General features: G+C 23.5%; 1 protein-coding gene across 5 annotated transcripts in view; it reads left to right on the forward strand.

Annotated features, from left to right (window-relative positions):
- The first annotated feature begins 320 nt into the window (after nt 1-320).
- The window catches only part of LOC122504489 (neurabin-1), a 37110-nt gene continuing 10115 nt past the window's right edge, over nt 321-27315 (forward strand). For 3 of the 5 annotated variants that reach the window (XM_043615626.1, XM_043615640.1, XM_043615650.1), the window contains exons 1-11: nt 321-591; nt 5930-6040; nt 7092-7376; nt 9975-11500; nt 18070-19258; nt 19727-19747; nt 21829-22041; nt 22384-22567; nt 23012-23275; nt 25054-25412; nt 25981-26233. In XM_043615626.1, coding sequence (XP_043471561.1) covers nt 7114-7376; nt 9975-11500; nt 18070-19258; nt 19727-19747; nt 21829-22041; nt 22384-22567; nt 23012-23275; nt 25054-25412; nt 25981-26233 — 4272 coding nt within the window. In that variant the 5' untranslated portion in view covers nt 321-591; nt 5930-6040; nt 7092-7113. Of the gene's footprint in view, nt 592-5929; nt 6041-6997; nt 7377-9974; nt 11501-18069; nt 19259-19726; nt 19748-21828; nt 22042-22383; nt 22568-23011; nt 23276-25053; nt 25413-25980; nt 26234-27315 lie in introns of all 5 variants that reach the window. The other 2 variants (XM_043615633.1, XM_043615657.1) reach the window with 2 other exon arrangements.

The following is a 27315-nucleotide window of genomic DNA, read 5'->3' on the forward strand; positions in this document are numbered from 1 at the left end:
TAAAGTTAAGTTCGTTTTACTAAATTTTAATTTTAAATAAAAAATAAACACGAAGTAAGTACTTGATCATGCGCACAAAACAATGTTCCGTCTAGGGACATTTTTATTTATTTCACTAAAAAATAGACATACTAAATGTACTCGAATTATAAAATTAATACCAAAACAAACAATAATTCTCTTATTGTAAAATCTAAAAATCGTCAAAAAGTAATTAAAGTAATTACTTTTGTTTTCCTGTGAAATTACCAAAATTCCCTAGATTTAATTTTCTGTTGCCATCTTTAAAAAAGACCAGCAACCATCTTGGATCATTTTTCACGGGTTGTTGACACGGGGAGCTCCCCAGCCGGTTGTGAAAGTGTTTTGTTCATCAAAAATCGGTTTGCAATTATTATATGAATATTAATTAAGGCACAGTAACAAATTCACAAGTTAGCAACGATATCAGTTTAACAGAAAGTAATGTGACACGATTTAATAAATATCGCGGTTCGTGAAAAAATTCGTGTTAAAGGAGCGTCTCTATATCAGAGGCAACCGAGGAAGATACTTTCATCTGGTTTAATAGATCTTGTGAATTTTTCAAGAGTAAGTTATTAAGTTTACGTGACACGCCTTATAAATTAAAAGAAACAAGAGTATAATTTGCAAAATGTCTTTTGTGTTAATGTTTTTGTGCACATGGTGACACCCTTAAAGTGAATTTTAAACGAGTCTTATAAACAATTTTCTATGGGAATTTTGCCAGTGAAAGAAGTTACGATTCAAGGTCAAGAATTGTACATTATAAAGTAAAGCTCCTCATATCCTGTGTGCAATCGATCGTGGTGTTAAACTTTTGCCAAATTTACTTAATTTACTAGGTCCTTGAATTCAACGGTCAATGGCCTCCATTGGCGAGCCGAATACACTTTGCATTTCGATTAAATGTCATTACCGCGTTTGACAAATTTAAAGTTCTCCGTTTAAAGTTTGATGAACTTGTCTTGTTTTCTCCTTTTTTGGGATTTAATTTAAAAAAGGGTTACCCTCCTTCGTCATATTAATGAATTACAAAAAAAATTCTAGGTTCTGTTAATTTTTCCTTGAAAAAAGTCTTAGTTTTAACCAAAATGAATCAATATTGATTTACAAAATTTTATCAATTTATTGTTCTTTCACGAATTAGTCAAACAGGAAATGAGTTTCGCGCTTACCTAATTGGAAAATTGTTAAATTGTTTTAATTTTTTACTCTAAAAAGTTCGTACTATAAAGCTTATAAACTAAAGTGTAATTAGTAAGAAATTTATTAATTGAAATAATATATTCACAAATGAATTAAATATTTCAGTAGATAGTTTAAATTGAATTCAATATTGAATAGACTAATTAATGCACATAAAATTCTAGTTTGACGCACTTGAAAGAAAAATCGAACCTTTTTTAGAATTTAAAGTTCGACGACTTTAATCAGGTTAACGCTAATCGACTTGTTCCTGGTGAAAACTGTCCACATATCCATGTGTACTCATACTAATTTTCACCAGCAGTCTTAATTGTTAAATGACATGAAACTTAATTTAACTTTCATAATTGAAAGTTCATTTTGATATTTAATTATTAGTTTCTTTAATTACTATTTTATATGTCTAGTCACCAATATTTTTTCTTCTGATATTTAGTTTAATTTTTTTAAACCTTTTTTTTTATTTTATTTTCTTTTACAGTCTTTTTTTATTTAAATTCTATTTGAAGTTTATTTTAATCTTTTCTGTTTCTAAAATATTTAAATTAGTTGTAACAAAAGTCAGAATTTCCAATTTAAATTTTTATACTTTGTTTTATTTTTTATTATTTTTTTTATTGTTTTATTTTATTTATTTTATTTCACGTTCTTTTTTGTCTTAATTTTCATTAGTCATTTTGATTTAAATTTTATTTGAAGTTTATTTTTATCTCGTCTGTTTCTAAAATATTAAAATTAGTTGTAACAAAAGTAAGAATTTGCAATTTAGAATTTTTATCATTAAGGTAGTGTACTTTTATGTACTTGCAGTCCTCAGGTGTCCTAGTTTCATGTCACCTGTCCATTTGTGTATCATACTACCTGTTATGAGCCTAATAAGGCTTACATTGTTTTAGTATGCTTTGCACTTTAATTCGAATAAGTCAAGTGCTAAAATTTTGACTAAAACATCAAAAAGATTCAAGATAAGATAAATAAATTGTAATTATTTTTTTATACTTAAATTCCATTTACTAATGATATAATTAACATAGTATTAATAATTAAAATTATAATTAATAAGTGTCAACTATAAGTAATTAATAATATATTTAGAAATAATTAACAATAATAACTATTAACTAAAACAATTTTGAAAATAATTCAATTCTTTCGAGAAATTTTATTAAAATTGTATTAAAAATAAGCGAATTCTTGCGAAGAAGTTTATTAGAGTTTTTGAAAGTCATTAAATTCTTTTAAAGAATTTCTGTAAATTTTTTGAAAATAATATATTTTTTTTCATAATGTTGATTAAAAACTTTGAAAATAATTGATTTTTACTAAGAATTCTTATTAAAGATTTAAAAATAATCATGTTTGTTAATACATAATTGCAATTAAAAATTTGATTATTAAATTATATTAAAATTCTTTGCAAAGAATATTGAATTCTTCTCATCATTTTATTTAAATTTTTATAATTATATTCATACGAAAAACATTAAAATTTTTAAAAATAATTCAATCTTTTCCACAAAATTTATAATATTTGTATTGAAAATAATTGAATTTCTGTGAATTTTAATATTTATACAAAAATAATTTAATCTTTTCGACAAAATTTATTATAATTGCATTGAAAGTAATAGAATTCTTATGAAGTTTTTATTATTTTAATAAAAAATAATTGAACTTCTGTGAATTTCATTATTAAAATGTAAAAATAATTGAATTCTGCAAAGATATTTATTCAATTTTTAAAAATAATTGAATTCTAAGAAAAAGATTGTATCAAATCTTTTGAATTAATAATTGAATTCTTTTGAAAAGTTTTTGTAACAATAAAAATTTAATTTTATCAAAATTGTATTGAAAATAATTGAATTCCAGCAAAGAATTTTAATATATAGAAAAAAAATTGAATTCTTGTGAAGAATTTTATTAAAATTGTATTGAAAATAATTGAATTCCTGCGAAGAAGTTTATTAGAGTTTTTAAAATATAATTGAATTGTTTCAAAGAATGAAATTCAATTTTTTCAAAAAAATAATTGAATTCTTTTGAAAAATTGTTGTAATAAAAAAAATTCAATTTTATTAAAATTGTATTGAGAATAATACAATTCCTACAAAGAATTTTATTATAAAGAAAAAAATAATTAAATTCTTGCAAAGAATTCTATTAAAATTCTTAAAAAATAATAAATAATTAGTTAATAAGTGACTTATAAAGTTGAATTAAATTTCTTAAAATTCTTTAAATTCTTTTGAAGAATTTCTTTAAAATAAAGAAAATTTAATTGATTTAATTTAATTAATTTGAAGTTAATTGTTCTTATTTGCTTTTTGTTTTCTATTTTTTTGATATTTTACATTTTTAATTTTTCTTTCTAATTTAACTTGATTTAATTTAATTAAATTTTGAATCTAAAATTATTCAAAGATTGTTGTAATTAATCGAAAGAAAATAGTGCGTATTTTCTCATTTTAATAATTTAATACTTCCATGTAACAATTTTATAAATTAAATACAGATTATGATTCTTCCATTTAATAACTAAATACTTTGGACAATTACTTATTGAGGGTTGATAAATTTTTTTTTTGTGAATTAAATAACTCTTGCAATTTTATTAATATTAGACTCTATTGTTTGTTACACAATTCTAATGTATACTAATTAAGTAATATCAATTTCCTGTTTATTTTTTTAACAAGCAATCAGCTTACCTGACTTAGTTCTCTAGCTTTCAACAATAATGTTTTGCAATCACTTCCTGCTTTTCCATTATCTTTGATCTTAAAACAATTTTTATAAACCTCTTTATTTTTTAAAGAGTCAAGAGTCATTTCCCAATATTTGTCTTTTATTTTAATTTACATTTTTATAAATTTTTTTTTATTTTTTTTTTTTACTTTTTTAAAGCATTAAAGTCATGCTCCTTTTTATCTATTTCGAACGAAAGAAAGAAACATTGATAAGGTACTATTAAAGTAACAAGATAGTGCACATTTTCTGTTTAACAAATAGGTAATTTCAATTTTCAATGTCAACATATAGCATCCATTGTTCTACAAGTACTTATTTTCCTTCCGCTCAATTATTCTTTTTTTCCAAAGTTACTTTTCTTTTTTTTTTCTTTTTTTTTTAAATAAAATACCATTTAAGGTATTTCGTAAAAAAAGTAATCAATCTAGATTTGGAAAATTACTGAATTATTGATCGTTATTAAAGATCTTTTAAACGATTTTAGAAAGTGAATTTTGTTATTTAATCAACTCGTTAATTTTGCTATCTTCTACCTTTTGTTTTTTTCACTCGAGTTTCCTTGATTTTTTTTTCACTGAATACTTTATTTTGTCGTTTTATTAATTTATCGACTATTAATACAACATTGTTATAGGTTTTTTTCATAGAGAGACTTAAAGGTATTGTTTCGATTTATTCATGCACTAATTCTTTCCCTCAATAGTGATGTACTACTTTCTTTGAAATGATCGATTGGCTCATTAAACCCTTGTTTATTGCAACTTCATTTAATTCCAGTGATTCATTAAAGTAGTGAACATTATTTATTATTTATTTACTTACTTATTATTTATTTACTTATTTATTTATTTGTTTATTTGTTCGTTTATAATATTGAAAAAAAGTGGAGTAATTTTAATTTTTCCGTTTTTTGAATTTTAGGTTTTTCGTTTTATTTTCTATGGAAAAAAATAAATGTGTCGGGGAGGGAAAAAAAGGAGAGTGAGGAAATAATTTCAATAAAGCCCTCTTGTATATTGAGATGAAGAGAAAAATGCAAATTTTCGGCATATAGGTGGATGGGTACACTCTTTTCGTGTCTGAACTGCTGCCACAGGATAGGATTCAAGTATTGATTGCAGGAGTCTACTGTACTCTGGCACATGGGTGGAGGGTTATCCCCAGACAAGAACTACCTCGACACACTCCGTCTTCCACTTGGCTCCTTCTCGATTTCTGTTCCTTTTTTTTTAATTTTTCACTTTTATTTTTGCCCAAGAAAGTAGAATTTCAATAATTTACAAAAAAAAAATTTTTTCAATTCAAGAATTGTAAAATTTATATCCAATATCGTTGGAAAAAAATATTTATCCTTCTCGTACATCCTCTTGAAGAGGAGTAGCACTTGAGCAACAGGATTAAAAATACATTCTATTAGGGGTCAAAGTAAAAAAAGCAAACAAAAAAAAACCAATGAATCAGCTTTATCATAATTAATAATCTTTATGAAACTTTTTATATAAAACTTCTGAACACTCATGCGAGGAATTTTTTTTTAATAATTCAATTTGTTATTTTCAGCAAAAAGGGAATTACAAGATTTTTCCTCTTTTCGTAAAACAATTTTTTTTTATGATATTCATGAAAAATTGAAAAAAATTGTTTAGAGACATTTTACATAAACGATCGAAACTAAAAGTAAACAAAAAAAAGTGGTGTATTTACTTTCAAAGGGTGATAAAATGTTTTTTTTTTAAATAGTAGAAGAAATGTGGTTTTTCTTTCAACGTGATAAAAATATTTCTAAGGTCAACAAATTCATTGGACTATGGTGAAGCTCGTTGACCAGAAAAATCTTATTATAAAGACTCTTTGAACTCAGTTTAAAATTCAAGGATCTTATACGATCTAGATATTCTCAATATATGGGAATTAATTTTTAACAGTGTTTTCATTTTTTTGTTCGCAGGTTTCTTTTTTAAATGACTGAGCAGAGGGAAATCGACGCGTATGACAATGGGCTGAAATATTAAATTTTAAGGAAGAAATTATTAATCGACTATTTAGGAAGTTACCCAGGGTAGGTTTATTTCTTTTGAAAACAAAATTTTCTCTAAAATTTTATTATTTAATTTTTGCAACATGTGTAAAAAAAATATAGTTTCTAAATGTTAAATTTAGGTTTTTAATTTTCATTGCAATCAGTAATTTTGGAAAGTTATTTTATACACAAAAATTATTTTATATTTAAATATTCAAGAAATTTGTAAAAAAAAAATTCATTTGAACGTTCGAAACTTGTAGATCGTTAAAAATGGATTTTTATTTGATAATTAAATTCAATAATAATAGAAACAAAAAGCCAACTATAGAAATTTAACGAATTATTTCGTTTTTAGTTATTAAATATTTTAAAAGCCATTTTTGCGCTATGTACTTTGAAAAATGAAATAAAAAACATAATACCTAAATAATATTCTGTATATACATAGACAAAATCTATTGTATTTTTTATGCTAAAAGCGTTACGTATAAGAACGTCACGTAACGAAATAAATTTACATTCGCGTGATTTAAGTCAGTTTTTATAATATTTCAAAAGGAGTGTCACAAATACACGAAAATAAAAAATTTCCATCTTTTAAAAAGCAATTCATTTAGTAAATTTCAAAGTCGTATGAAACTGGAAAATATTCGAAATTTCTAAAAATAATCATATCCAACCAAAAACGTTATTTTTTCATATAAGAATTTACATTTTTATACAAAATAATAAAACTACATTCAAATATTTCCCTTTCGCAAGATTTTTTAAAAATTGCTTTGAATAATTTATATTTTATTAATACAATCGACATTAAAAATCTTTTATTAATAATCGATAAAAATTATATTTGTTAAAAGAAAATATTGAGTCAGAAGAATTATATTTGTTAAAAAAAATGTTGAGTCAGAAAAATAATATTTTTAAAAATAAATTATTGAAAAAAATCAGAATATTATAATTATATTTGTTAAAATAAAATACGTTTTCCAGTTAATTTGAGATGGTGTTGAGAGTTAGACTTTCTTGAGCTAATTGCACGACGAAGCTTGTCCTCAAATTAAGTGTGTAATTACTGTAATTACAGTGATATCCTGGGGAAGTTGAAGATGGCTACAGTGGAGGAGAAAAAACGTGTGGGTGGAACAAAAGTGTCCGCTATCGCAAATATCTTCCAGTCAAAGCCACAATCGGAAAATTTCAATTATAGATCAAACGCAATTCTTTCTGATGGTTTCAAGGAACCACCTGCTCCCCTTAAGGAGTCACCAACTCAAGTTACTGTTGTAAGAACAGAAAGCCATGTCGCTCGATTTAATAATGCTCGAGCTCTCTTCGAGAAACTGGGCGAGGAAAACAAATCTAATCGACCGTGAGTATTTTTTCACACTGAAATTTTACATTTAAACAAATAATCTTAACATTTGTTTTATTTTTTCTTTCATTTATTGTATTTAAAACGAAAATATTTATTTAATTTTGTTTTCAATTTTGCAGGCTTCGTACTCATCTACTAAAACCTACTATTTATTACTTTTTTTTTTAAATTTGTTACTGCTTGAATACACTATTTTAGATTAGTGACACTAAAAGACACATTTTTCTGTGCTTGAGAATTTGAATTACTTTAAATTCGCTAATACAGTTGGAATAAAAAAATTATTCTCAAAAATTTTAATAATACTAAACATTAAAAAAAATGTTAATACAATTCTTTCAAACGATTCAATTATTTTCAAAAAAATTTCGAAATTCTATTATTTTCAATATCTAATAATTTTAGATTAATATTTTTATCTAATAATTCAAAGATTCAATTATTTTTATAAATTTTATAAGTTTTTTTTAAAGAATTCAGTTATTCATAAAAATTAAAAATTTTAATAAAATTCTTCGCAGAAATTCAATTATTTTCAACACAATTTTTATAAAATTCTTTGCATGAATTCAAGTATTTTTTCTTCATAATAAAATTATTTGCTTGAATTCAATTATTTTTAATACAATTTTAATAAAACTACATTTTTTTATTACAAAAGTTTTTTAAAAGAATTCAATTATTTTTAAAAAATTGAATTGAATTCTTTGGAAGAATTCAATTACTTTTATATAAATAATAAAATTCTTCGCAGAAATTCAATTATTTTTTAAAAATACATAATAAACTTCTTCGCAGGAATTTAATTATTTTCAATAAAATTCTTCGCAAGAATTCAGTTTTTTTTTATATAATAAAAATTTCTTTGCTCGAATTTAATTATTTTCAATACAATTATAATTAATTTTGTGGAAAAGATTCAATTATTTTTAATAATTTTAATAAAGTTTTTCTATGAATTCAATTATAAAAACTTTAATAAAATTCTTTGCAAGAATTCAATTATTTTTAGTACAATTTTTCTAAAAAATTGAAATTTTCAAAAATTTTAATAAAATAATGGGAAGAATTCAATTTTTTGCAAAATAAATTTTAACATAATTTATTAGTTAAATTTTTAATTACAATTATTAACAAACACGATTATTTTTAAATCTTTAAAAAAATACTTCGTAAAAACCAATTATTTTCAAAACTATTAATTAACATTATTCAAAAAAATATATTATTTCCAAAAAAATTTAAAGAAACTCTTCGAAAAAATTTCATTATTTTTGCAAACTCTAATAAAATTCCCAAAAGAAATTCGAATATTTTCATAAATAATAAAATTTTCACAGGGATTTAATTAATTAGAACAGGATTTTCATAAAATTTTTCGAAAAAAAACAATTATTGAAAATCAAATCAATTGCAAGAATACAATTAGACATTAAAAAAAAAGTTTAATAAAGTTCTTAGCAAGAATTCAATAATTTTTATAAATAATAAAATTCTCTTCAGAAAATCAAATATTTTTAAAAAATTTAATGAAATTCGTTGCGAAAATTCAATTATTTTCAGTACAATTTTAATTAAATTCCTCGTACGATCTTAAATTTTCTTCGAAACAATTGAATTTGCATTTTCACAAATTTTATTATTTTTATCTATTTTTTTCATAAATAATAAAATTATCACAGAAATTCAATTGTTAATTATTTTAATTTAAATAAATTTTTAATTATTTTTAATACAATTTAAAATAAATTCTTCAAAAAATGCAATTATTCTTGAAAATTTATTAAAATTCTTATAATGAATTCAAAAATTTTGAAAAAAATTCTTTATAAGAATTCAATTTTAAGAAATATTCAATTAATCAATAAATTATTTAGTTTTGTATTTAAATAATTGAATTCTCGTAGAACCTTCTAATAAGAAATGAAGTTAAAATTGAAATGCAGTTAAAACTTTAGATAATTCAATATTAGAAGCGTTATAGTGTAAATTTTTAGAAATAATTAAATTTCAAAAGATTTTTTGAATTCAAATCTTTGAAATTTTTAACTGTTGTGAAACTATTATAATATTTAAATTTTTATTTTGAAATAAATTGATTAAAGTTTTGAATAATTTTATTCAAAAATTTCAACATAAAAATGATTGAATTGAATAACAATACAATTGTAATTTTTAGAAATAGTTAAATTTCCATTTAAATCATTTAAAATATTTTAATTCCTGTGATAAACCGGGAATTTTTTCACCAAATTAAAAAAAATTTTAGTATTTTAATTTGTTTTTAAAAAATTTTGCTTTTTATTTCCAAATTTTTATTTAAAATTCTCACCCAGAATAGGTATTTAAATATTTATTTTAAAAAAATTATTCTATTTTTGAATGTAATTTAATTTTTGGATACATTTTTTACTACTTTTTTTTAAGCCCTAAAGAGCTACTTTTTAATACTTTTTTAAAAATTAAATTATAGAGTACGAAGCCTGATTTTACTAAACAATTTAAATCGAGAATTATCATGTTTCACTTGATTTATTGTAATATTTTTCGTTTCAAGAATAAACAGACTAATGAATTTCATTTATGTTAAAGAGCGGAGCGTGTCTCGAAGCCAACAAATTTGCATGGGTTACGTTCAAGATCAAGTTCGGCGAATTCCGGGTCAGGCTGTACATCGCCAACTCGATCGCCCCGTCCTCTGTCACCTTCGCCCCCGGGTACAAGGGATCACTTGAGCAATTGGAGTGCCAGTGTACCAGCACTAAATGCCGAGCGACATTTCGAAAATGGACATTCAAACGCCGCCGACAGTATTACAGATAGACTAAGACCTCGCGTGGGTTTTAACAAGTTTGAAAAGCACAGTGGCAAGGAGAATCGATTAGACGATCGTCCAGAGAAACCCGAGAAGCCCGAGAGGCGATTAAATTCAAAAGAGCTCATTGAAAAGCAAAAGAATTGGACGAGTCATTTTTCAAAGGCACGACCCAGTAGATATAATTCCGATCCAAATCGATCTGTCGTTCAAACGTCCTTGAATCAAAATTCAAATAAAAGCGACGATTCGCTGGTTCAAAAGACAAGCAATCAAGGTAAAGATTCAAAAAGATCGAACGATGGTGTTTCTATTTTAGCAACGCGCTCCGCTAGTTTTTGCTCTGTTAGACGAACACCATCGACTTCTCCGCCACCGCCTCTTCCACCGACCAGGAACTCTTCCACTAGTAATTCAAAAAAGGAAAGACCAGTCAGTATAGGCTCTGCCTCGTCGAGTCCCGATTACGAGAGTCCAGAATACGCAACAATTAATAAATTCACCGATTCCTCGCCCACAATTCCCGAATATGCCGAGGTACAAAAAAACATCACCGACAAGAAAAAAAATCAAGAATCAATCGACAAAGAATTTCAGTCACGATCATCAAATGATGACGGTATGCCAGAATATGCCGTAGTACAAAAGAATGTCACTAAAAATGCGGGGAAAAATTCAAATAAAAATAATGTCAATTCACAATTGGAAAAATGTCAAAAAGATAATGAGACTTTGAAAAATAATAAATGTGCCACTGGCTCGGATATTGTGATTGGAAAAAAATCGTTTGCATCGCCAAATGAGAGAATCATGAATTCGAGTCCAACCCGAAGCGCTTCCTTGGATAATGTGATTTCAAGTGGACCTGATGTATGTAAAGCAGCGATGAAAGATGACTATTTGGACATTCCTGAATATTCAAATTATCCATGTGATACAGCAATATCACCGCCTAAAACTTCTGAATGGAAGAATGAATGGATTGCCAAGAATGATGAGATTCTCAAAAGTGTCACAGATTTAACTTTATCGAGTGAAGTTCTTGCTCAAGAAGAATTTAATAATGAAGTTATTAGAACAGATTCAAGGCCTGATTGGGCCAAGCCTTGTATTGATACTATTAAAAGAAAGGAAAATGCAATCGAGGCGAAAAAAGAACGAGTTCGATCACCAGATAGTGAATTGAGACCTCCTTCAAGAAATACAGACAGTGCTTCCTCGAGTATGAGTTCTCCCAGTTCGCCGTCAAAAGACAGTAAGGAGGAAAAGGCCGAGAAGGAAGTGTCTGAAAAAATACAAACTGGTGAGTTTTCTTTTTTCTCTCTAATTACAAGGCGGCTAATGGCGGATGTTTAGACTTTTTTCATACTATTTTTAGAAAAGGCTACTTTTTATTACATATTTTCGAAAAATACGACTTTTTCACCTTTTCTTTCAAATAATATTGCAAAGAAATACTACAAAATTCCAATTTCTTCAATTTTTCTATTTTAAAAAGTCACTGTAGAAAAATATATCAAAATTTATTTTCGAATAATTTTTTAAAGAAAGCTAATTAAATTTTTGGAATATATAATTGAATTTTTTTTAAATAATTGCAATTTTGAAAATTTTACATTGAAAATAATTGATTTTTTTTGAGTATTTCATTAAAATTTATGAAAAGCAAATTTTTAAAAATATTATAAAAAAATTTAATGAAAAAACAAAATGAAAATTAACTTTAACAAAAGTATATTAAGAAATTCTTTTAAGACAATAATTTTTTTGATTTTTTAATACAGCTTTTTAAAATTCAATTATTTTTAATATTTTTAAATATATATTACTGAAAATTTTCAATTACAATTCTTTAAAAAATAGATTAGTTTTTTAAATTTTCCAAAAATTTCTTCAGAAATTCATTTAATTATCGAAAAATTTTACCTTGAATGTTTGAAAAAATAACACAAAGAGTTACAATTGCAATTTTTGTAAAATATTAAATTTTGTAATACAGTTTTTTAAAATTCAATTATTTTTAATATTTTTAAATACATATTACTGGAAAATTTAATATCTACAGAAAATAATTACATTAAAATTGTCTAAAAAAAATCTAATTTTGTTAGAATTATTATTAAAATTTTAAAAATTTTTTCAGAAATTCATTTATTTTCGAAAAATTTTACCTTAAAAGTTTGAAAAAATAACACAAAGAGTTACAATTGCAATTTTTGTAAAATATTAAACTTTTTTATTTATATAAATGAATTCTCTAAAATCCTTCTAAAAATTATTCAAAATTATTCAAAAAATTTAGAAAAAAATTTAGAAAAAAATTTTAATTAAAAATTCTAAATAATAATTGGATTTTAAAAGAGTAGTAGAAATTTATAGAAATAATTAAATTTTTAAATTCTAAGAAATTAAGTTCTTAGAAAAATTTAAATTGAATTTTTTTTAAATTAGATGGATTTTTTAATATAAAATAATTTGCAAAAATTGTCGAATACTCGAAATTATTAATAATACTCTAAAAAGTAATTGAATATTGTAAAAGTTTGGAAAGAATTTTGAAAAATAATTCAATTTTTTTATTTGCAAAAGAATAATTTCAAAATGTTTAAAATTAGAAATTTAGAAAAATTTGTATTTTGAATAATTTTAATGGAAAATTCTAAATAACTTAGTTATTAAAAAAATTGGAATTTAATTTTTTTTAAATTAGTTGAATTATTGAATATAAAATAATTCGAAAAAATGGTCGAAAACTCGAAATTATTCAAAAATCATTGATTTAGAAATTCCAGGGTGTCTACTAACCGGGAATTCCGGGAAAACCGGGAAATAACCGGGAATTTTATTTGACCGGGAAAAACCGGGAATTAGCCGGGAATTTTATACCGAACCGGGAATTTTTTCACAAAAATTAAAAAAGTTTTATTATTTTAATTTGTTTTTAAAAAATCAATTTTTATTTCAATTTTTATAGATATTTATACTGTTCTCTAAATTTAAGTTAGTTAAAAATAATTAATTTGATGATAAAAAATCAGTTACCAATTCAAATATATTATGTAAATAAATTTAAAAAAAATTATGGAGTTAATAGAAATATTGTGAAATTCGACTGAAAATATGTAATTAAATTTGTTAAAGAAATTCATTAGAAACTTTTTAACAAATAGAATTTTCAAAGTATTTTAATTTAATAATTGATTAATAATTGAATATTATAAAGAGTAAAATTCTAATGTATTCATGTTTCTTACTCCGAAGATTAATAATTAAAATTTTTATTAGTTATTTTAAAAAAATATACATACTTAAAATTGTTTAATAAAATTAAACTTTCGCAAAATTTTTTTTGTCTAAAAAATAAAATTGTTGTAATTTTTCAATTCTATTGTTTCAAGATAATTGAATTTTTCTAAACAAATCATTGAAATTTTTTTACTTTTTTTGAAAAATAATTGAATTCTTTTAAAGAATTTTATTTAAATTTTTCGAAAATAATCAAGGGAAGTTAGTGACCATAATTATAATTTTATTTTTAAAATTTAAAGTCCCTCTTACAGTTTTAAATCAATTTTTTGCTTCTAAAAATTATACTATTCTATTATTATTTAATAATTATAATTATTAAACTTCTCTTAAATTTTTATCATTTCAAATTTCTGAATGTTCAAATAAATGATATTTATTTATTTCTTGAGCAAATTAAATGTTTATTACATATTAAGTAAAGAATTAATTATTGCTGCTTATTATTTTCAAAAATTTTAATAAAATTCTTCACAAGAATTAAATTATTTTCATAAATAATAGCATTCTTTGGAAGGATTCAATTATTTTTATAAATAGTAAAATTCTTTGCAGAAGTTCAATTATTATCAATGTAATTTTAATAAAATTGAAAAATCCAATTTTCAATTATAATTATAAAGAGACAAGATTATTTTTAAAAACTTGAAAAAATTCTTTGTTTAATTCAAGTATTTTCCAAGTTTTTAATTAAAATTACTGAAAAAAACATTATTTTCAAAAAATTTAATGATTTATTTATGTTTGAAATCAAATTTAAATTTAAATTTGATAAGAAAAAAAACCGGGAAAAAATTAGGATATAGCCGGGAAAAACCGGGAAATAACCGGGAATTTTGTTAAACGAAAATAGTAGACACCCTGTTAGAAAACAATTTTGGTTAAAAACTCTAGAAAATGATTGAATATTGTAAAAGTTTAGAAAGAATTTTAAAAAAAATTTTTTATTTGCAAAAGAATAATTTCAAAATGTTTAAAATTAGAAATTTTGAAAATTTGTATTTTGAATAATTTTAAAGGAAAATTCTAAACAACTTAGTTATTTAAAAATTAAAAAGTTGGAATTGAAGTTTTGAATATTGAATAATTTTAATTAAAAAGTCTAAACAACTTAGTTATTTGGAAAATTGTAATAGAAATTTTTTAAAAATTAGTTCAATTTTTGAATATATAATTAATTCAACATTTTTTGAATAATCGAAATTTTGTAAAATTGCGTTGAAAATAATTGAATTTTAGAAGTATTTTAATTGAGCTTTCTTTTTTGAATCATTGAATTCTCATATAACTTTCTCAAAATTATTAACGAAAATTCTAGAAAATAATTGAATTTTTGAGAAGTTAGAGTTTAGATTTTTAAAAACAATTAAATTTCAGAAGTAATTTGTAGTTAGTAATTAGTAGAATAATTCTCAAATAATTGTAAATGTTATTATATTTTATTAAATAAATTTCATATTTTGAAGAATTTTATTACAATTTTTTAAAAATAATTGTATTTTTGAAGAAAAATATGAATAAATTTGAAATAATTGAAATAATAATTTCAGAAAATTTTGAAAATAATTGAATTTTACAAAAAATAAGAATTTATAAAATTTTAAATTACCACGAATTTTACTACAAAATCTATAATTTTGTTGACAATAACAGGGCTCGAACTAAGTCCGTAAATCCCGTAAAAGTCCGTAACTTTGCTTGAAGTCCGTAAAAGTCCGTTTTTTTGAAAAAAGGTCCGTAAAGTCCGTAATTTGATTGAAAAAGGTCCGTAAAGTACGTAAATTATACGATATAATTTGGATAATTTTAGAGAAATTACAAATGATTGAAGGAATTTAATTATTTTCAAAAGCAATAAAATTCTTCGCAAAAATTCAATTATGTTTAAAATTTTTTAAAAATTCTCGTCAAAATTTCAATTATCTTTAGAAGTAATTAAATTCTTCTCCAAAATATCAATTATTTTCAAAAATTTTAATAAAATTCTTGGAAAAATTTCAATTATTTTCAAAATTTTTCCTCAATTCAATTATTTTTAATAGGTATCTATACTATTCTAGTAAAATTTTCCAAAAGAATTCAATTATTTAAAAAAAATTAATAAAATTCTACACAAACTTTTAATTATTTTCAAAAAATAATAAAAATTTTACAGGAAATTCATTAATTACAAATTTTTTAATAAATTTCTTCGCAATATTCAATTATTTTCATAAATAATAAAATTTTTACAGGTATTTAATTTTTTTGGCAAATAATAAAATTCTTATTAGGAATTCAATTATTTTGATAAATAATAAAGCTAATTGCAGAATTTCAATTATTTTTAATACAATTTTAATCGAATTCCTCGAAAAATGTAATTATTCTTAAAAATTTTATTAAAATTTATCAAAGAAATTTCATTATTTTAATAACCTCTAATTCAATTTATTTATTAGAATTTAAATATTATTTTTAATAAATTTTTAATTAAATTTCTTTAAAGAATAAAATTATTGCATTCAAAATTTTTAATGCAATTCTTTGCGTAAATTATCAATTTTCTTTATAAATAATAAAATTCTTCTTCAAAATTCAATTATTTTCAAAAAACTTTTAATAAAATTCTTGGCAAAATTTCAATTATTTTCAAAAGTTTTGCCTAATTTAATTATTTTTAATATCTATTTTAATAAAATTTTGCAAAAGAATTCAAATTATTTTAAAATTGATTGATACAATTTTTTAAAAGAATTCAATGTAATAATTCATATGTAATTATTCAATAAATTGTTTTTTTTTGTTTTTAAATAATGAAATTCTCGTAGAATTTTCTCATAAAAATTGATTTAAAAATGGATTTCCGTTAAAATTTTAGATTATAATTGAATATTAAAAGTATTAGAGCGTAAAGTTTTAGAAATAATTAAATTTTGAAAAGGTTTCAGATTCAAATCTTTGAAAATTTGAATTTTTCATATTTTTAACTGAGTAACAATTCTGTGGAATTAATTTTTTTGAGAAATTTTAATTGCGAATTTTTTTTTATATTATTTGAAGTTTTTATTTTCTAATACATATTTAATTGAAGAATTTACAAATAATTGAAAATTCGTAAAATTGAATATTGTAAAGAAATGGATTTGAAAATTGTCAAAAAACATTTTCGAAAATTATTAAAAATAATCGATTTTAAGAAGAATTTTAGTTAAAAATTCTTGAAAATAATAATTGAAATGATAATGATTTTATCACTCTATCTTTAATTTATTATAAAACATGAAGTAATCGATCGCTCCGAGTCGAAGACTCGGAGTTATCGATATCTTCATGTTTATTAGTTATGAAAAAATCTAATTTATAGTTTTAAGTAAAATGTTCTCTTATATATTTTTGCCAGTAGTTGGTCCGTAAATGGTCCGTAATTTTTCATTTTTGGTCCGTAAAGTCCGTATTTTTAAATACTTTCACTGGTTCGAGCCCTGCAATAATCGAATTTTATAAATATGAAAATAAATTTATTTAAAAAGAAAATTTTTATTGGTCGAATAAAATCAATTTAAATAAGTCTTTTTGTTGTACGTAGAAAATTAACTGCTTTTATTTCAATTTTAAATTCGTAAAAATAATAAAAAGCTCTTGAATTCAATAAACGGAAAAATATTAATTAACACAATTGTCCTTTTATTATTATATTATAAATAAAGAAGAAAAAAATCGTGACTTAAAAGGGTTAATGAAAGTTTTTCACCAGCAAGACCTTTATGAATGACTCCCACACGATTGTATGAAAATAATAATACACTTGGTGTTAATTAAAGCGGAGGGCTTTTCACCTCATTGTTAGTCATTGGTAGTGGATATCAGAAAGTGGAAGTCTGCCAAAATAGCAAAATGTAAAAGTAAAGTGTTCAAGCCCCTCCTCAATCTCTTCCTTCGGGCCACCTCTCTTCTTTCTGATTTCAGGCCTTTTCCTCTTACCCATAGCACGACGAAATTATTTATAGAAATCAGTATGAACTCCATTTGGCATCTGTCTGCTTGTACCTAAAATCACTCGTGTTCCGCTGAGAGTCAAAAAAAAAAAAAAATTAATAAATAATTAATTAAAAAAAAACATTTCAATTAATATTTTCATAATTGTTAAAAACATTTGAACAGTGTCAAGAAAAAATAAAATTTGGATAAATTAAATAAATTTTGATTTGGGTATTTTTCATGTTGATTTTTGAGATATAAATAAGTTTTGACGGGAGGATTGCTCTAATAGGCTTCTTTAAATTTATTTTTACAGTGAAGTGTAGAGAGAAGATGAATAAGAATTTTTATTTTTTTCTAATATTCTTACTGTGATATCGAATTTTTGTTCAAAGTTTACGTATAGCTGTAGGATTATTTTTTTTCGAAGATTAGTATTAATTAGTTGTCTAGTGCTATGTGCCTCCGTCTTCTTTGCATCGATTGTCGAGGTACTTTCTGTTTCTGTAGCGAATTTTTCTTTTCTTTTTTTTTTTGAAATTTATATTTTTACATTTTTTCTATATTTATTAATTTTTTGCTAATAATTATATTTTTTCTTTAAAGGACGAAGCAGTTATGACTTGGAAACAGAGGAGACAGAAAAATCTACAACCTACACCGAGAAGATTTTGGATAAAGATGAGAATGGAGAAAAGGAATATGAATTTTGTGAAACTGATACAGCAACAGTTATCAGACGATCACATATTCGTGTCGAGACAACTTCTGCTGGACTAGGCCAACGACCAGCATCTACGATAAGTTCCGATCAGGAAATTCCGCCCCTGGAGCATAAAGAAATTCCCGTGCCATCACCTTACGTGAAACGAGTGCAACAAACAACACAGGAACAAGGAAAAAATAAAACTTGCACTAAAAATGATGTCAAGACAAGTGTGGACGCCAAGTCATCTGTCAAGGAGCAAAACACGCAAAATCTCAGTTCAAAACTTCCCCAAGATGGTATTTATAGGTTTCAACAGGCAACAGTGACTAATACAGTGACAATGGAAAAATCAAGTTTTCCAGGAGAAAACAAAGAAATTGTTAAGGACAAACAAAACGTTGATCATCAATGTCAAAAGACAGTCGCCAATGCAAAGAATGATCAAATAAAAGTATCGGTACGCGAGAAAATCGCCAAAAATAAAGAGGAAGTTTCTGGTAAACGTGCAAGTTTCACCGATCTTGAAAATAAAACGGATTATGTAGATAAATCTAATGCAAGTACAAATCAGTATTCAAGTAATCAGAGCAATAATTTATTTAAGGAATGCATAAATGATGAGAATAATATGACTGATAAAAATTCGACGTTTGATCAATTGTCGAAAAATAATACTGAAATTGAAATGACTGAACAGATTATGCCAAAAGTCAATTCAACAATAATTGATAAAGATGTTGTTGAGGAATCAATTCAAACAACATGGGAACAGGAGAAACAGAAAGCAGATCAAAAATTAAGACAATCGGAGAATAATTTAACAGCAATGCAGCATTTGAATGAAAAAACACAAAGTGGAATAGCTTCGCCTTTAAAAAAGGATTTAGTTGAGGAGCATAAATTATCTGATAATAGTTTAATTGAAGATAGTGATTCCAGTGATGCTAAAACTATAACTAATATTGAGAGTCTACCTTCATTGGAAGTACCGAGTTTCAATGGACCTGTGGAGACTTCTGTGAAAGCCGTGCCCGTTACTCCAGATACTATGACACCTGATGAAGCTGAAAATCTTCTGAGTTCTCGGTAATAAATTCTTTTTGTTTACTCTTTCTCAAGTTATATATCTTTGTGTCTATTCGTTAAAAAAGAAGTAGCATGTCCTGCTTTACAAGATAAATTTATTCATTCATCGGAGAATAGTTTTCTTTTCCATTTCTTGTATTTCGTAATTGTTTCACTTATATTACTTACATAATTTCATAATTATTGTTCATTACTATGTTTCAATAGTAAATATTCTCGATTATTTCATTTTCTTTTATCAAATATCTTTTATTGTAATACTTTTCTGTAATGTTTTTCGTCAAAGTATTTTTCTTTAAATTATTTTTCGTCAAAATATTTTTCTTCATACTACTATTTCTTTCTAAATATTCTTTTTTCAATTTATGATTCATTAAATCATATTTTCGTTTATTACATCAGAATTTCTTTTGCATTTAATTATATATGTACCTGCAATCTACGATGCCTTTGGGTTGAATATTGCAGAATATTGGAGAAAAATATCAGGTGAGAGCTTTGTTATATTTTACTCAAACATGAAATTTAAAGTTGCTACATAATTCAGAGAAATCAGGAAAATGTCAGAAAATTTCTTCAAAAGTACTGAAAAAATATCAAATTTCTTGAATTGCTACAAAAATGTAGATTTTTCGAGTTCAAAACTATTTTTAAAAGACTTAAAAACCTTGAATAATTCTTCAATTTTTCTTCAACTTTTGAATAATAGAAAATTTTAAAATAATATTTTAATTTTTTTTGTAAATAATTAAATTTATTTTAAGTAATTTAATTTACTTCAAACGATTAAAATTATTTGAAATTAAATTAAATTTATTTAAAATAATTAAATTCTAAAATAACTTTTTTAAAGTTATTATTTATAATTAACTCAAAGGTAAGGAGAATATGAATAAAAACTTCATAATTAAAAAATAATTGAATTTCAGAAAGTTTTGAATTAAAATTTTGTAAAATTTCAATTCCAGTGAAAAAATTTAAATTAATTACATATTTATTTAAAGAATTATTTAAGTTTTTAAATAAAATATTATAAAATAATTTTATCTATAATTCTAAAAAAAATTAAAGTTCTGAAAAAATTGAATTCAATATTTTGAAGGGATTTAAATTTAAAATTATTTAAAAATTATCAAACTGATAAAAATTTTGTAAAATTTAATTGAAAATAATTGAATTAGTTAAAAATGTTTAAAAATCAACATAAAAGAGTCTAAATTAAATTTAAATTCATTGCTTCGAATTAAATTTTCGAAAAGATTTATTTGAAATTCTAAGAAATTAGGTTTTTGAAATATTTTTCAATAGAATATTGAAATTTAGAAAACAGCATCAAAGAATATTGATTGCAAATAAAATAATTTAATTCCGAAAAAGTTACGATTACAATTCACAAAGAATAAAATTTAAAAATTTGTTTCTAAAATTTACAATTTTTAAAAATTTTTATTTAAATTTCTGAATAATCAGGGTTCTATTTTTTTTAAGATTATTGAATTATTATAAACAAGTATAATTGATAATTCTAAAAATAATATTGAAATTTTCTAGAATTCGATTCAAAATAATTGCATTTTTCAATAAATTTACTGAATTATTGTTGAAAATAATTGTGATTAAAAAAAATTAGCATAAAATGGTCTAAATCAAATAAAAATAATTTAATTTTAAAAGAGTTGCAAGAATAATTTTTAATTAATTTGATAATTTTAAAATGATTTAAATTCAAATTTTTTTCTAAAAATTGTAATTTTGCAAAATTTTATTTAAAATTCTAATAAATTGCGTTTGTAAAATATTTAGTTCAATTTTTTAAAGATTATTGAATTTTTATAAACAAGTAATTGAAAATTTTTAAAATAATTAAAATTTTCAAGAATTCGAGTCATAGTAATTGGAATTTACAAGAATTGGATTCAAATTAATTGGATTTTTCAATAATTTTACTGAAATTTTTGAAAATAATTGTGATTAAAAAAAATTAACATAAAATGGTCTAAATCACATTTAAAATAATTTAATTTTAAAAGAGTTGCAAGAATAATTTTTAATTAATAGGTATATTTCAGTTTAATTTTTAAATATTATTTTATAGAGATTAGGGAGAAAATTAAAATTCTGTCTAGAAATCAGGGAAAAACGAAATCAAATTTTTTGTGGCAACTTTGAATAAAATAAATTAAGTAATGAAACGAAACAAAAAAAAATTAATTCTAATTTTTATACAAAGAAAAAAAAATTTGCAATCATGTAGCAATTTTAACGTTTCCAAAGTTCTAACCATTCGTGTAAAATTTTTTAAAATTCGATCTAAGAATATTTACTCAGATAATAATAAATATTTATGAATTTTTCAAAAGTAATTTTCATTATTGAAATGATTAATTAAATTTAAATATTAATTAAATTTGGAAATAATATGAAAAAAATAAAAACGCTACAAAAAATATAATGAAACACGAATGTTTATAACTTTAAGTATTAAGGAAAAATTTAAACTTCAAATCGATGGTAAGTGATAGAAATTGGAATGAATGAAAACAAACAAAAAATTGTAAATAATGAAATAGACAAGGCTCGGCGTTGCTGTCGGATGAGGAGGCACAGGAAATTGCTAGGTTATTGTTGCCTACAAATGCTAATGGAATAGCCTCTGAAGAGAAGCCTGATGAACAAGGAGACGATATCAAAGATAAAGAGGACGACAATGCTCCGGATTGGCTCTCGGATGTTTTGTCAGTTCAAGATTCCAGTGTCGTCAATAGCACCACTCAAGATTATAGGTGAATTGTTGTAGTTTATTAAACATTTTAATTTCAATCGATATTTGCATGATGTGTATTGTCGCTTCTTATGCTCCTTTTTTTAATTACGAAAAATCTCTCAAAAAGGATGGAGTCCAGGTTTTCTATTTCTTGAGTATAATATCAATTTTCGTATTCGATATCAAATTTTCATATTGTTGAATATTTAATCAACATGTTTTATTACAGTCTATTTCTTCATTGTGATGTATTATAATATTATCTAATAATAATATATAATAATTGTATTTTAAAATAAAATTGGAAAGTTATATAAAAAAAAGATTGGAAAATTAAATTACTAATGTTGTTTCTTTACAGTTTGTCTCACAGATCGCGCAGTGATTTAACGATTGACTCATTGACAGAGAGTCAAATCGGATCGGTGACCGGCAGCGAAAGTGGATTATTAGGATCGGTTAGCAGTTTAAATGACACTCATGGAACTAATGAGGATACTGAAACGGAACAACAGGACGATTACACTCCTGTTCCTGGCAAAATTGTAAGTTTTCATTTTTACTGATAAAAAAAATTTAACAGGTCGGTTTCTTGCCGACCGAAAATTTAATTTTCCTGATAACTAAATTGAAAAAATCTTAATTTAAAAATGAAAAACTGAATTTCTTTCAGTATACATCGAAAATTAATGTCTGAGAAACTCAAATAATAAAGTAGAAATGATTTTTCGACTGAAACTGAATATTTAAGGTTTTTAAGCTTTAGATTCGAGTCGATACGAAATTAATTTATTTTTTAATTAATTTAGAAAGTAAATTGACACGAAAGTAAATTGAACGTAAATTTTCAATTAAGTTTTGTTTTAGCAACGGTTCTTAAAATTTAACTATAGAAAATGATTGATTTCTGTATATATAGTATAATCTTTTTTTAAAAGAAAAAAGATTTTAAATAAATGAAAATCATAGTTAATATTTTATTGATATAGATCTTCGTGGAAAATGGAGTGCATTACTTTGAAGATGGCCACTTCTGGATGGAAGTTGCGGGTCTTCGAGAATCAGAAGACGAAGACGAAGAGCTACCGGAACCGATACCAGTGAAGAAATCTTCAAAAATTACCTTTGATACTGGACCAATGCGGGTTTATTCAACACATTCAGTTAGCGAGTACGATCGTCGAAACGAGGACGTCGATCCTGTCGCTGCAAGCGCCGAATATGAATTAGAGAAACGCGTCGCAAAAATGGAGGTAAGAATTTATTTTCTAAATATTTCTATTATCCTCCAGTGATCAGGGATTTTTATTAAAAATATGGCAAAAAATTAAATTTTTAGAAAGTCATAAGAAAATTCGGAATTTTTCTGTCATAATTTCTTTTTAAATAACTTAATTCTTCAAGGACTATCACAAAATTATTACTAACAAATTAAACATATTATTTAATGAACAATTTTACTTACATCTTTAAAATTTAATTAAATTTTAAAAAAGTTTCGTTTACAATTTTCATAAATGGATAAACTTCGAAAGAAAAATGGATAAGTTTTAGAAAATTTCAATTTTGAATAAATTTAATTAGAAATTGCAAAGAATTTAGATTTGTGGAAATTTTTTATATTTTTAATTCTTTTGAAATTAATTATTAAAAATAATGGATTTGTAGAAGAATTTTAGTTAAAAACATTTTTAAAAAATTGAACTTTGGAGAAGTTACAAATGATTGCAAAAATTCAATTATTTTCAAAAATTTTAATTAAATTCAATCATTTTCAATATCTACTATTTTAATAAAATTTTCCATAAGAATTCAATTATTTTAATGTACAATTTTAATCAAATTTCTCGAAAAATGTAATAATTCCTAGAAATTTTATTAAAATTCGTCAAAAGAATTCAATTACATTAAAAATTTGATGTTAAAATTCTTTAAGAGAATGGAATTTTGAGAAAAATTCAATTATTCAATAAAAATTTATTTTTTTATTTAAATATTTTAATTCTCGTAGAATTTTCTAATAAAAATTGATTTAAACATGAATTTCAGTTCAAACTTTTTTCTAATAATTGTATTTTGAAAAGGTTTCACATTAAAATCTTTGGAAGATCTGATTTTTTCATACTTTTAATTAATAATACTGTAGAACTAATATTTTAAAAATAATTTAATTTCTATTCTTTTGAAATTAGTCCAATTCTTTAATATATATATAATAAAAATTCAAAAATTTTAACGCAATTCTAGAAAAGAATTCAATTATCTTGATAAATATCAAAATTCTTATCAGGAATTTCAATTATTTATAGGAATTTTAATAAAATTGCCTGCACAATTTTATTATTTTTATAAATAACAATATTTACCATAGGAATTCCATTATTTTCAAAAATAATAAAATTCTTCGTAGAAATTAAATTATTTTCAAAAATAATAAAAATTCAATAGTAATTTAATTATTTAAAATAGAATTATTTTTAATACAATTTTAATTAAATTTCGCAGAAAAAATTCAATTATTTAAAAATTTGTCGATTAAATTCTAAATAGGAATTCAATTTTAAGAAACAATTAATTATTTATTTTGGTATTTCAATAATTGAATTTTCGTAGAATTTTCTAATAAAAATTTATTTAAAAATGAATTTTAGTCAAAATTTTAGACAATTATTGAATATTAAAAGTGTTATATCATGATTTTTTAGAAGTAATTGAATTTTGAAAAGGTTTAAAATTAAATTGAATTTATTTTGAAATTATGTATTTGAATTTTTTATTTTCTAATATACGCGTTTAATTGAAGAATTTCCGAATAATCGAAATTTCGTAAAATGGAATTTTAAATAAATGGATTTAAAAATTGTCAAAGAAGAAAGAACTTTTTCAAAAAATTTTAAAAGTAATTGATTTAAAGAAGAATTTTAGTTAAAAATTCTAGAAAATAATGATTGAATTGAAATGCTGAAAATAATTTTTAAAAAGTTAGAGTATAACAATATTTTTTATAATATAAAATTATGTATTTTTTCAGGTATTCCCAGTGGAATTGATGAAAGGTCCCGACGGTCTTGGTTTGAGTATAATCGGAATGGGCGTCGGTGCTGATGCAGGTCTCGAAAAATTGGGAATTTTCGTGAAGACAATTACGGAGAAGGGTGCCGCTTCCCGTGAGGGAAGAATTCAAGTAAACGATCAAATTGTCGAAGTCGATGGTAAATCTTTAGTGGGTGTTACACAGGCATATGCCGCCAGTGTTCTTCGCAATACATCAGGACTCGTGAGATTTGTCATTGGCAGAGAGAAAGATCCGAAAAATTCCGAAGTCGCCATGCTTATTCGACAGAGTTTACAAGATGATAAGGAACGCGAAGCAAATATGTGCGCTAATAGGTAATTTTAATTTTTAAAATAAAAAGAATATTTTTTCTTTCTTTTTAATTTTTTTTTTCGTTATAATTTTCTAACAATTTATATTCAATGACAAGATATTAACTTTTTGCAATTCGAATGAGTCGAATGATTAGAACCTGACATAATTCAAGATCGATTAATTTGAAAAGGACAAAAAATGGATAAAGTATCTTAATATACCAGTACAATGTGTAAATTTAACTCAAAGGTTCGCATATCAAAATCAATAAAGCCTTGAGGTGCAAGGATTCTATATTTAGTTTGTAACAGAAAACGATAGTACGCAATTTTAGTTAAGACAAAGCGATCAGTGTTGGTTCTTCCATTCTAAGAGAAAACACATTCCGGATGAGATTTTATTCCCGATGATGGTTTATCCTTGCTCGCATAAATTCTGTGACGACAACAGTGGCTCCTCCAGTTGAAACCCGAGGTTTACTGGAGTACTGAGGGAATATTTATCTCCACAAAAAACAAACATTTTTTGATCGAAGAAAAAGAAAAGGAAATAAGATGACAATTTTTAAAATTGTGAATATTGATTTAGGAGACTGAATTTCTCGGACATGTCGCCTGATGATCGTCGAGGTGAAGATGACGTTTCATTAGGAACAGGAGGAATACCTGGATCGCCGGCTTTGTCCTCATGTTCCGAAGGAGATCCGCCTCATAGTCCAATTGAGAATTATATTTCGCTTGGTGATCGTAGTAGATCGCCAATTATTAGTTCTTCTCAACCACCGTTGAATCCCGGTTCATCACAGAGTGACGTCGACAGTCTCAGAATGCTTCTACAAGAGGTATGGATAAGTGTTTTTAATTTTTTTTTTAAATTTCTGTGTGTTTTTGTACATAAATATTCTCCTGTTTTTAAAGTTTATTATTGTCTTATTACGATGGTGAAGTTTATAATGTTTATAATCAACGATTCGAAAGAAAAAGTATTTTTTCACTCAAAATATTATTCAATTAGCAAATGTTTAGCATAGCAATTATTATTATGCAAATTACAAAATTTTTTATTTTCAAATTCACTTATTAAGTACATAATTAATTGTTATTCTTTATGTTTTCAAAAATTTTAATATAATTCTTCGCAAGAATTCAATTATTTTCATAAATTATAACATTCTACTGAAGAATTCAATAATTTTTATAAATAGTAAAATTTTTTCCAAAAATTCTAAATTATTTTCAACTAAATTTTGATAAATTTCACGATCAATTATTATCTATAATTTTAAAAAGTACCTCATTTCTTCATAGTTTTAAATTTATTTTTCAATAGTAAAGTCTATGCAAAAATTCAATTATTTTCAATCAAATTTCACGAAAGAATTCAATTCTTTTCTTAATTCGTTATAAAATGTTTTTAAAAATTCAATTATTTTCTAAAATTTTAATAAATCCTTCTAAAGAATTCAATTTTTATATACTTAAGTAGTAAAATCAGGGTGTCTACTAACCGGGAATTCCGGGAAAACCGGGAAATAACCGGGAATTTTATTTGACCGGGAAAAACCGGGAATTAGCCGGGAATTTTATACCGAACCGGGAATTTTTTCACAAAAATTAAAAAAGTTTTATTATTTTAATTTGTTTTTAAAAAATCAATTTTTATTTCAATTTTTATAGATATTTATACTGTTCTCTAAATTTAAGTTAGTTAAAAATAATTAATTTGATGATAAAAAATCAGTTACCAATTCAAATATATTATGTAAATAAATTTAAAAAAAATTATGGAGTTAATAGAAATATTGTGAAATTCGACTGAAAATATGTAATTAAATTTGTTAAAGAAATTCATTAGAAACTTTTTAACAAATAGAATTTTCAAAGTATTTTAATTTAATAATTGATTAATAATTGAATATTATAA

This window comes from Leptopilina heterotoma, unplaced genomic scaffold (genome assembly GCF_015476425.1).
Source record: "Leptopilina heterotoma isolate Lh14 unplaced genomic scaffold, ASM1547642v1 Lhet_111, whole genome shotgun sequence".
NCBI lineage: Eukaryota > Metazoa > Arthropoda > Insecta > Hymenoptera > Figitidae > Leptopilina > Leptopilina heterotoma.